The sequence below is a fragment of the Lycium ferocissimum genome, chromosome 7 (assembly GCF_029784015.1).
Source record: "Lycium ferocissimum isolate CSIRO_LF1 chromosome 7, AGI_CSIRO_Lferr_CH_V1, whole genome shotgun sequence".
In the NCBI taxonomy this organism is placed as follows: Eukaryota; Viridiplantae; Streptophyta; class Magnoliopsida; order Solanales; family Solanaceae; genus Lycium; species Lycium ferocissimum.
Window position 1 is genome coordinate 45,251,974 of NC_081348.1, and position 12,583 is coordinate 45,264,556.

The 12,583-nt window shown below is 33.8% G+C and overlaps 2 protein-coding genes across 3 annotated transcripts in view; one reads left to right on the top strand and one right to left on the bottom strand.

Annotated features, from left to right (window-relative positions):
• Positions 1-621: 621 nt before the first annotated feature.
• On the top strand, positions 622-3,987 carry LOC132065337 (zinc finger protein BALDIBIS-like). The gene is made up of 4 exons (XM_059458676.1): positions 622-1,108; positions 1,567-1,966; positions 2,315-2,619; positions 3,073-3,987. Exons 1-4 carry the CDS (start codon positions 976-978, stop codon positions 3,771-3,773), a joined length of 1,539 nt encoding a protein of 512 aa, XP_059314659.1. The 5' UTR covers positions 622-975; the 3' UTR covers positions 3,774-3,987.
• A 3,518-nt stretch (positions 3,988-7,505) lies between these two features.
• Positions 7,506-12,583, bottom strand: part of LOC132062902 (syntaxin-72-like) — a 7,578-nt gene continuing 2,500 nt past the window's right edge. The window contains exons 1-9 of one of the 2 annotated variants that reach the window (XM_059455375.1): positions 11,482-11,561; positions 10,297-10,422; positions 9,229-9,388; positions 9,058-9,143; positions 8,898-8,966; positions 8,763-8,807; positions 8,614-8,676; positions 8,418-8,494; positions 7,506-7,813 (exon numbers count right to left, since the gene is read on the bottom strand). In XM_059455375.1, coding sequence (XP_059311358.1) covers positions 7,801-7,813; positions 8,418-8,494; positions 8,614-8,676; positions 8,763-8,807; positions 8,898-8,966; positions 9,058-9,143; positions 9,229-9,388; positions 10,297-10,413 — 630 coding nt within the window. In that variant the 5' untranslated portion in view covers positions 10,414-10,422; positions 11,482-11,561 and the 3' untranslated portion in view covers positions 7,506-7,800. Of the gene's footprint in view, positions 7,814-8,417; positions 8,495-8,613; positions 8,677-8,762; positions 8,808-8,897; positions 8,967-9,057; positions 9,144-9,228; positions 9,389-10,296; positions 10,423-11,481; positions 11,562-12,583 lie in introns of those variants that run through there. The other variant, XM_059455374.1, reaches the window with a different exon arrangement.

Consider the following 12,583-nt stretch of genomic DNA (forward strand, 5'->3'; position numbering starts at 1 on the left):
TATCTCATTAGAACAAAATTAAAAAATTAAATTTAAATATAAAAATGTAACCATTTTTTTGAGCTGATTGAAAAGAATTTGTAGCACATAAATATGGACAGAAAGAGTAGTATAATTCAAAAGCAGAATCTTCAAATTCTCAAAATAAAAGAAATTCTCTCGAAATTAGTTTTCTGAAAGCCACACTACATGCAAAGCTGTGGCAGAAGTATATTCATATACTGATACAGTTATTCTCTTCACTTACCCCACTGTAAATTTATTAAAAATTGCTTGCAGGATTCTGAGTCTTGTTCATTGGGTTATAATAATAACTTGGGATTATGTAAATACTCAACAACAACAACAACATATTCATTGTAGTTTTACAAGTGAAGTTTGGGAAGGATAGAGTGTGCGCAGACTTTATCCCTATCTTGAGAGGTAGAGAGGTTATTTCCGATAAACTCTCGACTCAAAACAAGCAAACGAAAGCAGCTCAGTAAAAAACTACCATAAAACTCGAAAATTTTAAATTCTAAATCCGTGTCAGGAGTGAGCGGTAGGAGAAGTGGTCCACTTTAGACTATGGCTGACCGACTTTAGAGACAAAAACCGTGTGAGATAAGGAATAAAATAATAGGGAAAAAAAGGTAGAGAGAAGAGAAAATATTCTTTCTTTTGCTAGCTACTGCCATAGTAGTATAAGCCATTATTTTTGCTACTATATACTACAATCAAACACAAACTCAGAGAAGAAGAAAATCAAGAAGAAGAAGATGGAATCATATATTTAGTTGTTAATGTTATAACAACTATTGTTTGTTTTGGTTTTAAAACAAAAACATTGTACAGTGTGTACTCTTGGGATTTAGCTGTTTTCAGCAAATCTTTTGGTTTCTCCTGAAGTTGAGCTGAGCTGGTTCTTTTTTTTTTCATTTCATTTTGTTTTCTACTATACTTGGTTTTGTCCAAATTTTGAGCTTAAAAAAAAAAATGATGTCTGATAATGGACTTTCTTCTATCAGAGGTTTCATTCAAGATCCAAACCCTAGTAGTAATAATCATCCAAACCCTAATTCAAATCCAGCTTCTAATAAGAGGAAGAGAAATCTCCCAGGAAATCCAGGTAAGCAATTCTAGCAAGTTCATTATAAGCTTATTCTGTAATAGAGACAATCCAGGATTTATATTTAATGGGTTCGAGGTTCTGAGTTCTTTGAAGAAAATATGAGTTTAGAACTTAATATTTATACCACTACGTTTCAAGGTTTTCCACGATATATATTTTTTAGTTGAAAATGATAGACGAAGTTAATTGAACTCACTCCCAACACTCTAATTCCCCTCTGGTTATCCAAGAACATCTTTTATTTCTTCAAGATTTTCTTTTTTTCCTTTTTTTTTTTCAGGGTTTTTCAGTTGAAAATGATAATCGATGTTAATTGAACTCGCTCCCAATACTCTAAATCGGCCTCGGGTTATCGAGAACATGATTTATTCCTTCAAGATTTTCATTTTCTGTTTTCCTTTTTTTTTTTTTTCTCTCTTGTTTTGTCATAATTAACATTTTTTTGGCTAAAACAGATCCAGATGCAGAAGTGATAGCTCTTTCACCAAAATCCCTGATGGCGACGAATCGATTCATCTGTGAAATCTGCAACAAGGGTTTCCAGAGGGACCAGAATTTACAACTCCACAGAAGGGGTCACAACTTGCCATGGAAATTGAAGCAAAGAAACAAGGATGAAGTGATAAAGAAAAAAGTTTACATTTGTCCAGAAAAATCATGTGTCCATCACGATCCTTCAAGGGCACTAGGGGACTTAACAGGGATTAAGAAACACTATTCAAGAAAGCATGGTGAGAAGAAATGGAAATGTGAAAAATGTTCAAAGAAATATGCTGTTCAATCTGATTGGAAAGCTCATAGTAAGATTTGTGGGACTAGAGAGTACAAATGTGACTGTGGCACACTCTTTTCCAGGTATATGACTTAAATTTATTGTACAGAATTTAATTGAATGGAGAATGTATGTAGTGAGTCCTATGATTCGTTTGTTGAGGAAATAAATGCTCTAGATCTATGTAAAATTTAATTCAACTCAATCAAGATTCACTGGAATTAGCTGCTAACTTCGTCGCTAATCAGTTGCAAAATTGCTCTTAGCTAAATTTTTAATAATTTGTCGCTAATCCATTGCTAAATAGGTATAACGATAGATTTTTTTGTTGGCTACATAATTTGTTCTTCGGTAATTCCTTTTTTATTGTTGATTCTTCAAGGGGTTTTTTTTTTTTTTTTTTTTTTTTTTTTTTTTTGACAATCAAACAGGAAGGACAGCTTTATAACACACAGAGCATTCTGTGATGCATTAGCTGAAGAAAGTGCAAGATTTACGTCAGTCCCAACAGCAGCAGCAAATCTTAATAACTTGAGAAATCAATTGCTTAATGGTGGGATTAGTCATAATCTCCAGCAGCAGCAGCACATGAGTGGAAATTCTCAATTTGGTTCTTTATTTAGGCCTGAATTAATGGGATTGGGATCATTAGACCCTTCAAGTCATCATCAAATTAATCTTGATGGACAAAAACCAAGGCTACCACTTTGGCTTCATCATGACAATGCAAATTCAGGTAAGCGGGTTCAACTAAATTCAGTATGTATACGCTGAAAGTCACTAAAATATTTAGAAATATAAATTATGTTCCATAATTTTAAAAGTATAATGACGTCAGTCTAATAAGTAATAAGCTATCCTGCTTGAAATTTTCAAAGATGGTGTGGGGGTGCATTTTGGAGGATCCGATACGAGTGTAGCAATATTTTAAAGATTCCGAGCAATATATGTAATAAGTACATTAAATGCTGAAACCATAATTAAAATTTAAAATATTGAATCTGGCTATGCAGGTAAGTGAGTTTAACTGAACCCAATATGTATACGGTGAAATTTACTAAAACGTCAAACAAATTTTAAATTCTGACCCGTATTTGCAAGAGTACAATGAGGTAAGTTTGATAAGTCATTAGATTAAACGTTGAACGCTGATTTAGAATTTAAAATTCTAATCTGCCTCTACATGCAGGTAACCCCAATGACTTTTTATCAGCACCATCAAGCACAACAAGCAGCTTGCCTCATGAGTTAGTTCAGATGGCACCACATACACACATGTTGGGCCTGTCTTCATCACAGAACAATAACAACAACAATAATAATATTCAGTGGTTCATCAATGGCAACGGTGGTGGCGCCTCGTCGTCGTCGATGCCACGAGTGCTAAAGGAGGAAGAAGAGAACAAAACAATTAGCCCAATGTATTACAATAATAGCCAGCAGCAAGAAATAACAACTCCACCAGCAGCTCATATGTCAGCAACAGCACTATTGCAAAAAGCAGCCCAACTTGGATCAACAAGGAGCAGCAGCAGCAATTCACCGCTCTTTAGCAGTCAATTTGGGCTCATGGCCTCATCTAGCCTTAGTAATTTGAACAACTTGATGATGAATAATTCTTCATCAGGTGCTTCAAATGTGGCTACTATTGACAATATTCAGGGAAATGGCCTGCTAATAGGGGCCACAAATGCAACTTCTTTAGTGGGAAACAATTCAAATACTTTGATGATGATGCAAAGTAAAGGGAAGCAGGTAAATATTCCTAGTGGGAATATTGAAGGTAATTTAACAAGGGATTTTCTTGGTGTTGGAGGGAATGAGAAAAGGTCATTTTTGCAACAAAGTCATGAGCTGGCCAAGTTTGGTAATAATTCTGGGATATTTTAGTAGGTTACTAGATTTTTTTCCTTTAATTGGAATCGTAAGATGTTCAAGAAAAAAAAGAGAATAGAAAGCAATAATTTTTAGAGATCTTGTGAATTGTGGGGGCCATGGAAGAGACTTGACAAAAAGCGACATGGCTTTTAACTCACATTGTATTATTTTGCTGCATGTAGAAAGATTTTTAACTTTTTTAAGAAAAAAGAACTTTTTAGTGTTATTCTATGCTTCTGTTTTATTATATATGGACCACGAACTGTGGAACCTGTGACTATCTAGGCTCATTGCCAATTGTGATAACACTCAGATTTCAGAAAAAGTTAAGTTTACTGGTATGTTACTTTTACCCTTTTTGAAATTTTATTTTTATTCATGTAAACTTATATGGACCTGAAACTTTAAGATATGCTATGATGAAATACGGTTTAATTTGGAATCATTATATTACTTGAACTGTTATTAGGCGCGCGCCTGGTCCTGATTTGATCAAAATTTGAAAAAATAATATTTGAAGTTAGAAGTTGAAGTCGAAAAAGTTTCCCCAACATTAGTCAGTGTGTTCTTGAATCTTGAAGTTTTAGAAGCATTTTGTATGAAATTCTAACCAACTATTAGCTTAAATCTTTGGGTAGACCGTTGTTAATTTAGATACTAGTGTATCATTACTTACAAATTTACGTTTTGTATGCTTCGTGTGTTTACGCAATTTGATCATCTTTACGGTAATTATTGTACAGGTTAAACTACACTAATAATATAGAAAAAGAATATTTAGATGTATATATCATGCATTCATGCACCCATAATTGAAGCTATTAGAGAAGCCTAGTTGTTATACATGGTGCAATGAACGTTTAGACTTTATGAGTTCTGAACCTTCTCATTGAATTCATATATACTATATTTTAGTTATGGAATTTGCAATTAACTATACATACATATTTAATGAATTTTCTACCACATATACAAAACCTTATAATTAAAAATTACTCCGTCTTCAATTCGTCCAAACTCGTAGCTAACATTATAGCTCCGACCCCGATGAAAAATGGGGTGAACAAGGTTAAATCTCTATCACACACAGAGAGTGTACATTGGCCAAACTTCTCGACTTGCTCAGTCACTTGTCTTTTGTTTTGGCAGCATATTGACAAAAAAAGATGCTCCAAAATGATTCCAATTCTTTCCCAAACTCATGATTTAAAGCTTAATGAACAAAAGGACAAGTTTCATGCTCAATTTTTTAAAGAATTCAAAAACTCTTTGTTTACTCTTGCTACATCCTGGTTAATTTTTTATGTAACAATCAGAAGATCATAAGGAATATTTATTTCACAATAATGCAGGACTAGAAGTATAGCTGTCAAATCCTCCGCGCTATAGAACTACCAAAGCTGTCCTCCACAAAATTATCTCTCTTTCTCAAAAATATTTGCACATGAAAATAGAAGGCATAAAAACATGATATATATTTGTAATTTGTCGGCACCCAATGTCTACAACAGAACAAGCAATTTAATATTTGTAGTTACTTCTACTGTTTTTTTTTCTTTTGACTCGAGGGTCTATCGGAAACGTCTCTACCTCATAAAGGCAGGAATAAGGTCTGTGTACATCATATCCTTCTCAGACACCACTTGTGGGATTACTGAGTGTGTTGTTGTTGTTCTTCCATTTCATTTTATGTGTCACTGTTTGAGTCGGCACAAAGTTTTTTTAAAAAAAGTATTTTAATTGGGTGGTTTAAAACAAGCCGCATATATTTGTCTGGTGGTAGATTATCCCATTAAGCTAAGAAAATAAGAAGCTTAAAATTAAGTTGTTTCTAAATGTAGAAATGTGACATTATTGTTGGGACAATTCGCATGCCACATAAAATGGGACACGGGGAATACATATCACTTAAAATAGCAATACATATGATCCTCAACCAAGATATATGCGTATGAACGACAAACATTATGCATTCATTTGTTTGGTGTAAACATGGAGACTAGAATGGCAATAATCATTTACCAAGACACATTTCGAGAGGAACTTTCTTTTTCATTGGGTAAAGTTGTTAAGATTGAATTGTCGTAAGGTGGTGAATATGTTTCTGGGCTTATATTGTCTAGGTTAGGTGAACGTGGGTACGTAAAATTATGCATGAAGTCGCAATAACTGAATTGGAAAGAGGTAGATTCCAAAAGGGGTTAAAAGAAAGCAAAAAAGAGCAGACAGAAGAACATCTAGGAGAACGTAATATAAGACATTTTAAGTAGACCTATATATGCCCTAAGTTTACTCAACTACTCCAAAGTCCCAAGTTTGCACATGAGCCTTTTTTTAATGCTTAAGGGAGTCAAAGTATATGCGTTAGGTATTGTCTGCATTCAGTTTCACTCCCTAGTTTAGTTATAATAGTATGTTCGGTCAATCCTTTAAAAATAGATTTTGAAAGAAGTATTTTTAGAGTAAAGTAATTTATGTTCTACCAATTCATTTGAGAAGTACTTCTTTTTAGTTTACGACAGATTTGACATCTTTTTGAAAAATATTTGATTATCAACTTACGAAGAAAAACAGTATTAATTAGGTTAAATCCGAGAAAATCATTCAATTGAGCATCATTCATGAGTATTATTAACGAAGGGCATATCTTCTCAAATTCTCATACTTTAAGGGCATATTTGGCCATTTCGCTTATTAATAATTAGCTAATTAGGTTAATCGGGGGCTTCCGATAAATGAAGGGCATATTTAGACCAACTATTGGATGGAGGCATATATTGGAGCTAAACTACTAATGCCAGGGATATCTGCTCAATTTCGAAAAATTTAAGGGCACATTTGGACCTTTTCCGATATAAGTGTAGATGACTAGCTAAAAGGACAGATCAGAAGAATGTTGTCTTTATAATTGAGAGATACTCCAGTAAAATTTTCTGCTTTCTGGAAGAAGCAAAAAATTGTGCTTAAAAATCACATTTAGGGAAACTAGCTAAAAAGATTTACAACTTTTTAGAATCATTACTGACATAGCTAAGACTAAAACACAATAGACTCAAAAGATTCATATAAGTAATACAAACTAAGTAGAATTAAGATGTCCTCTATTTCTAAAGAGTGTTTTTATGTTCATGATTAGAAACTTGTATGCATGTGTAGGACATTCCATCGAACACATTTATGAATGCTCAAGGTTTTAATGTATCTGCACTATCAGAGAGATTTCTGCGGTAACTGGTGACAATTTCCCAGTAGACAGACAAAATCTTCAAGGAATGAGGTAAATAAGGAGCAAAAGGCACGTTATTCACTAGGCCATTGCCGTCTATTAATGTGTGGTTTCGAGGTACGTATACAATGGTGTATTATGGTTCTATTTGGATGTTATGGGAATTATTCAGAAAGTTCTGCTGCCTCACAAACATCTCTGATCAAAGGCGGATCCAAGATTTAAACTTTATATGTTCTGAATTCTACAATGAGTGCTAATGACTGTTCTAAATTTAAAATTTGTACGTACGTAGTGAAGTTCATAACACAAATTCAAGGTTTTGGCCGAGCCTGTAACTTTCCTTCCAGCTCTGCCCCTGTCTCTGGTAGGCTCGTCCCCCCTCCCCTCCCACCAGAAAACAAACACTCTTTGTTAATGGATTGAATTCTGTTCATTTATCTTTTTTGCTCTTTAAGTGGTCAAAACAGTTTGACTGCTCGATAAAATTGATTTATTTCCACAAGCATCATAGTTCATCAAGCACAGCTATTGGATAACAGTAATATTTTGTAGGGGGTTGGGGGATATAAGGATCTGGAATACAGTAACTAATTAGGCTTCTACAAACAGGCTATTATAATTTAGAGCATCTCTATCTATTAGAATACAATAAAAAGGTGAAGTAGCACATTATACATCCTTAACTGTGAATTCTAGGATTTCCTGAGGCCGGTACAAATGTAGAATATAGAATTAGCAAGTGGTGGAGTAGATGAACATCTTACACCTGACCATGGGATATCAATCAGGGTGAAATGAAGCTCCTAGTACTTACTTCAGTACACTGCACCAATAAAAAGTTTTTGCGCCTTAGAAATACTTATCAGGCATGAGGATAATAACCAACAAGGTTCATTATTTAGCCTTTGATTCCCAATGAAATGCTAGTACTTAATTTGCTTAAATTCATAGATCAGCACGTCTATATTTGATATATTTTCAAACCAAATCCATTTAATGGCTTAGCCAGTTTGACATTGAGCCAAATCAGAATCTCTTGTATCATTTTGTTCTAGGCAGGCTCAAGATAACTGACCAAGGTTACCAAGTAAGCTAAAGCTACACATAATTTTCCAAATCCGCGCAGACTTGCTTGGATCATTAATTAGGTGACACACTTGCTTGGTTCAAACTTTACTGACATGTTCTTTCTTAGATCATAATACATTTAAGCGAATACCAGTCATAATACTTTTTTCTATGCTTATTTTCTTCGCAAATTTCCTGTTTTGAAAATAATGAAATTCAGATTCCCCTAGGTTCAGATTATGATGGGAACGGTTATAATGGTGCGGTGTTTTTGCTTAACTTTTGAGCATACTTATCATCAAGGAAGGCTCATAAAGCTGCATACCAACATAAAGTAATTTCCAAAGATGGATACTCACTTGTAAAGATAGGCCATAATTCCCAGAAGGATACAGATAAGTATTATATCGATAAAGAAGTTGCTGCTGGACCTTATCTGGAGAAAAAAATTACAAATGTAGATGGACCTCATAAAAAATTCAGCTGAAACAAAGAAACTAATCTGATTTGTGAACTGGGAAGGAGAGAAGGAATTCTAATAAACTTTAGGAGTACCTTGTTAATGTTTTCCTTGAGTCTGACATTATTGTTTTTGATGTCGGTGGTTGCCTTATCCACCTGTTATACAACCGAAGTTTGATCATGAAATGTTAATTGTTTGTTACAGTAATCCAATAAACGGAGATTTAAGAAATCATTCTAACCTTTGTATCGATTTCGTCAAGCAAAGGAACTTGCCTATCCAATTCCTGAAATAAAGTGAAATTAAACGATGATCAAGAAACATTATTATTTCCTGAGAATCATGTTTAGGAGGCAAGTCAGGCAATGTAGGCAACCTCGTTCATATCACGAGCCAAATTCTTCAGTGTATCCAGACCTTCAGAAATAACATCTAACCCTTCATCCTGTGGAATTCAAAATTCTGTTATGTGATAAAAAATAACAGAGCAAAAGGAATTAAAGAACTAAAAGAGTAAGAATTGGCAAGTTACAAGCCTGTTTCATTTTCCGCATCTCGTACTCTGATCTAAACTGAGTGGCCTCTTCAGTTTGCTCATAGAAACCATCGTCGAACTGTCCCTCTAAGATATGTGTTTGACATCATGAGAAACCAAGGAACCAATCGTAACGAAAGCTAAAAAAATTGATTTATATATTGATTAATACCTGAGTCAAATTTTATATTTTTGTTGAAAGCTGAAGTCCCCCAACCTCCCGTTTTTTTAGCTGCATCAGTATTCCCATCAGGTATCGCCTGAATTTTCTCTGATAACATAATTACCAAATCACCACGAGTCTCCAGTTCCTCTTGGGATAGTCCTTTAACCTGCTTGCAGTCTAGTTATAACTAACATTTTCCAAATGGGAAAAATTTCATACCTAACCTAAAAGTCCAATTGGATAATGAAATTCAGCAGTTAAACATTCTTTATACCAAATATGCCTATAACACCACCAACAACTTGATACTCAGAGAATGTTGGAAGCAACTAACTTTCTTTTTGACGAACTTCATTCTTTAGACAACCATTTTGCTCAACGTGACCTTACAACATGAAAACCTATCAACCGATTTCGACCTTGTTGAACATACGAAGAAGAAATGGACTAAGGTCCTTTCCAATTCAATCCATATGGCTCAAGATCACATCGAGTATATGGATAGGATCCCTTCATTCTTAACCAAAGGTCTGGGATTCGAGCTTTGATATGGAAAGAATCCTAGTAGGAGGCTTCTTAAACGGGCCTTACGTGGAACGAATATGGATAATCGGGGCCCAACGGATATCGACACCTATTTTAAAACTAAAAAAGAGAAACTTGCCTTGACGCAAAGCTAAAGGACTATTCTTGAAACTGAGCACATAACATGAAATCAAGCTCAAAGACTTTTAACTTCCCCAGTTATGCTATCCATCAATCAATCACCATTCTATAGCAACTATATTAAAGCTACTCAAGTACGGATTAATAAAAAAGCCATGTTTTATCTAGGATCATATAAATTTATCAAGTTTTTATCCAAATTTCAATTGATTACATCTGCTATTTTATGAAAATATTTGGAATCAAGACGCAACAAGCAGAATGAGCAAACTTTAATGGAAACTTACAACTTACAGGCTACCATCAGCAGAATTCACAAAACAGTTATTCCAATAATACATACATCTACAAAATAAGCTACAACAACAACATACAAGCACAAAATAAGCTAAATATTAAGAAATTTACCTTTTTCTGAGCAAGCTTTTGCAACTTTTTTATTTCATCCATTAAACGAGCCTTCGTTCGCCGTACCTCCGCCTTCATCGCCACTGCTTTAGCTCTATTCGTTTCCATAGCAGCCATCTCTGCTTTCTACAAAACCGAACAATAAAATAAAAAATAAAAAATAAAAAATCAAACTACAAAATATTTTACACATAGTTTGGATGGTTGTTACCCTATTGTATTTTACTGTGTGGTTAGTTTAAATATAGTGTTTGTTTTGATGGAACTTAATTTTTATAATAGCGTATCGTACAAAAAGTGTCATTTTATGTAACAATCAATTCGGTGTGATCACCGCTACCTTCATTTTATGTAACAATCAATTCGGTGTGATCATGTCGCTACCTTCCTTTTTTTTTCTCATTTTGTTTCGCTTATTATCTATTAATCTTATTTTATCTTTTACCTACCTTTTTATAATAGCTCTACTGCATAGTACCCTACTTTTCTTGTCAGTTTGTCCTTCAAATTGTTGGTATGTCACATTATGTAACGACGGAAAATGATACAATCTATTCAACTGTTGTATTCATCAAAATAATATAGTACAAATACAATATAATATAATATAATATAATATAATATAATATAATATAATATAATATAATATACAATGCGATACATTAAGAAACGATATGTAACAATCATCCAAACAAGGTGTTAAATTTTATTTTATTTTTTACCCTACCATTTTATAATAGCTCTACCCGTATCCTACTTCTCTTGTCAGTTTGTCCTTCAAATTGTTGGCGTGTTGCATTATGTAATTACGGAAAACGATACAATATATCCAAATATTTTACTCCTTGTGTCCCAATTTATGTAGCATCTTCGGATTTCGAGATTCAAACAAGTCTTTCTTTGACCTTAATTTTTTCATAGAATTGTCAATTATCGTGACTTATAGTATTTTTTACGTAGTTTCTAAATATATAAATGTTATTTCAAAAAACTTCAAGATGCCCGAATTCATGTTCAAAATTAAATTGATTGACTCTCAAATTCTGAACTGTGCCACATAAATTAATACAGAAAGAGTATTAATCAAAATAATATAGTACAATACAATATAATACGATACATTAAAAAAGGATACGTAACAACCATCCAAGCAAGGTGTAAACTTCAATTCTATTCCTCAATTACCTGAGAAGTGGCATCAATTTGAGATTCAAAAGACGAGCAAAGGCATCACAGGAATTATCATTACCAGAATGCTTCTCAACGTCATACTTATCCGTTACATCCCGTATTCTCTTGCGTTGAGTTGCATCATAGGTTAGTCACATAAGCTCAAAGGACAGATTATGCTTGAAGTTATAAGTGTTTATGTTATGTTCAACAAGTGATAGTAAGTGCCGCGAAGGTTGGAGGTTAAACAAATCGGAAAAAAAAATACATAAATAAAATAAGTTTTTGCTAAGTTTGCGATGTTGAATAAGTTATACAGACTGTATGGAGTTTATGGAGTTTTGGACATATCCAAGTATGCAAATAAAGAGATCGATGTATAAAAGTTTTAGGTCTCGAAATAATTTCCGCGGATGAACAAGAGAATCGCTACAATATTTATGGTGAACGATGCGCACGGGACTTCGGAGCAACTATATAAAAGGGTTTAACCCCTCATTTTCAGCCAAGAATCAGCCCAAAAATATTTCCCAAAATTCTAGAGAATTCTCCAACCTTCCTCCATTAAATTTCAACGCGAGTTAAGTAAAAAAAATCATCTCCGAGATTAATTCCGCCGCGTATAGTTACGATTATAATATTGTGTTGCGGTGAATTTGTGGCTTGGAGTAAGGCAAGTATTGGAGATATCGCGGTATTAGCGAAGTAAGGTATGAATCTTTCTCTTTTGTATCATTTAAGGCTTATTACGGAGATAAATTTGTGGAATAATTATGTGGATAATCTGCTTTGTGAGGAGTCGGAGAAAATATCATACGGGGTGTATTTGATGGAAAATTTTGGTAGTAATGATGTTGTTGTTGTTTTGTTGTTGTTATCAAGTTGTTGATTGCTGGTATTGAGAATTCGGCTAGGCATATATACAAACTTTGCGATTTCAACTAGAGTATAGAGTAGTTTGACTTGAAAGTTTAGTATAAGTATACTATGATGAGTCTAATGATAGTGTGAAATTTTAAATTTTAGACCCACGAATTTTGGGTGAATAATTGGGCAACTAGAGGTTGGTGTTTTTTAAAACTAATCCCCTTTCTTCTAAAAGGGAAGTTCCCTTTTT

Coding starts and splice junctions, on each gene's coding strand:
- LOC132065337 (XM_059458676.1), top strand. CDS start 976: ATGATGTCTGATAATGGACTTTCTTCTATCAGAGGTTTCATTCAAGAT. Junction 1,109..1,566: donor AAATCTCCCAGGAAATCCAG/GTAAGCAATTCT, acceptor TGGCTAAAACAG/ATCCAGATGCAGAAGTGATA. Junction 1,967..2,314: donor TGTGGCACACTCTTTTCCAG/GTATATGACTTA, acceptor ACAATCAAACAG/GAAGGACAGCTTTATAACAC.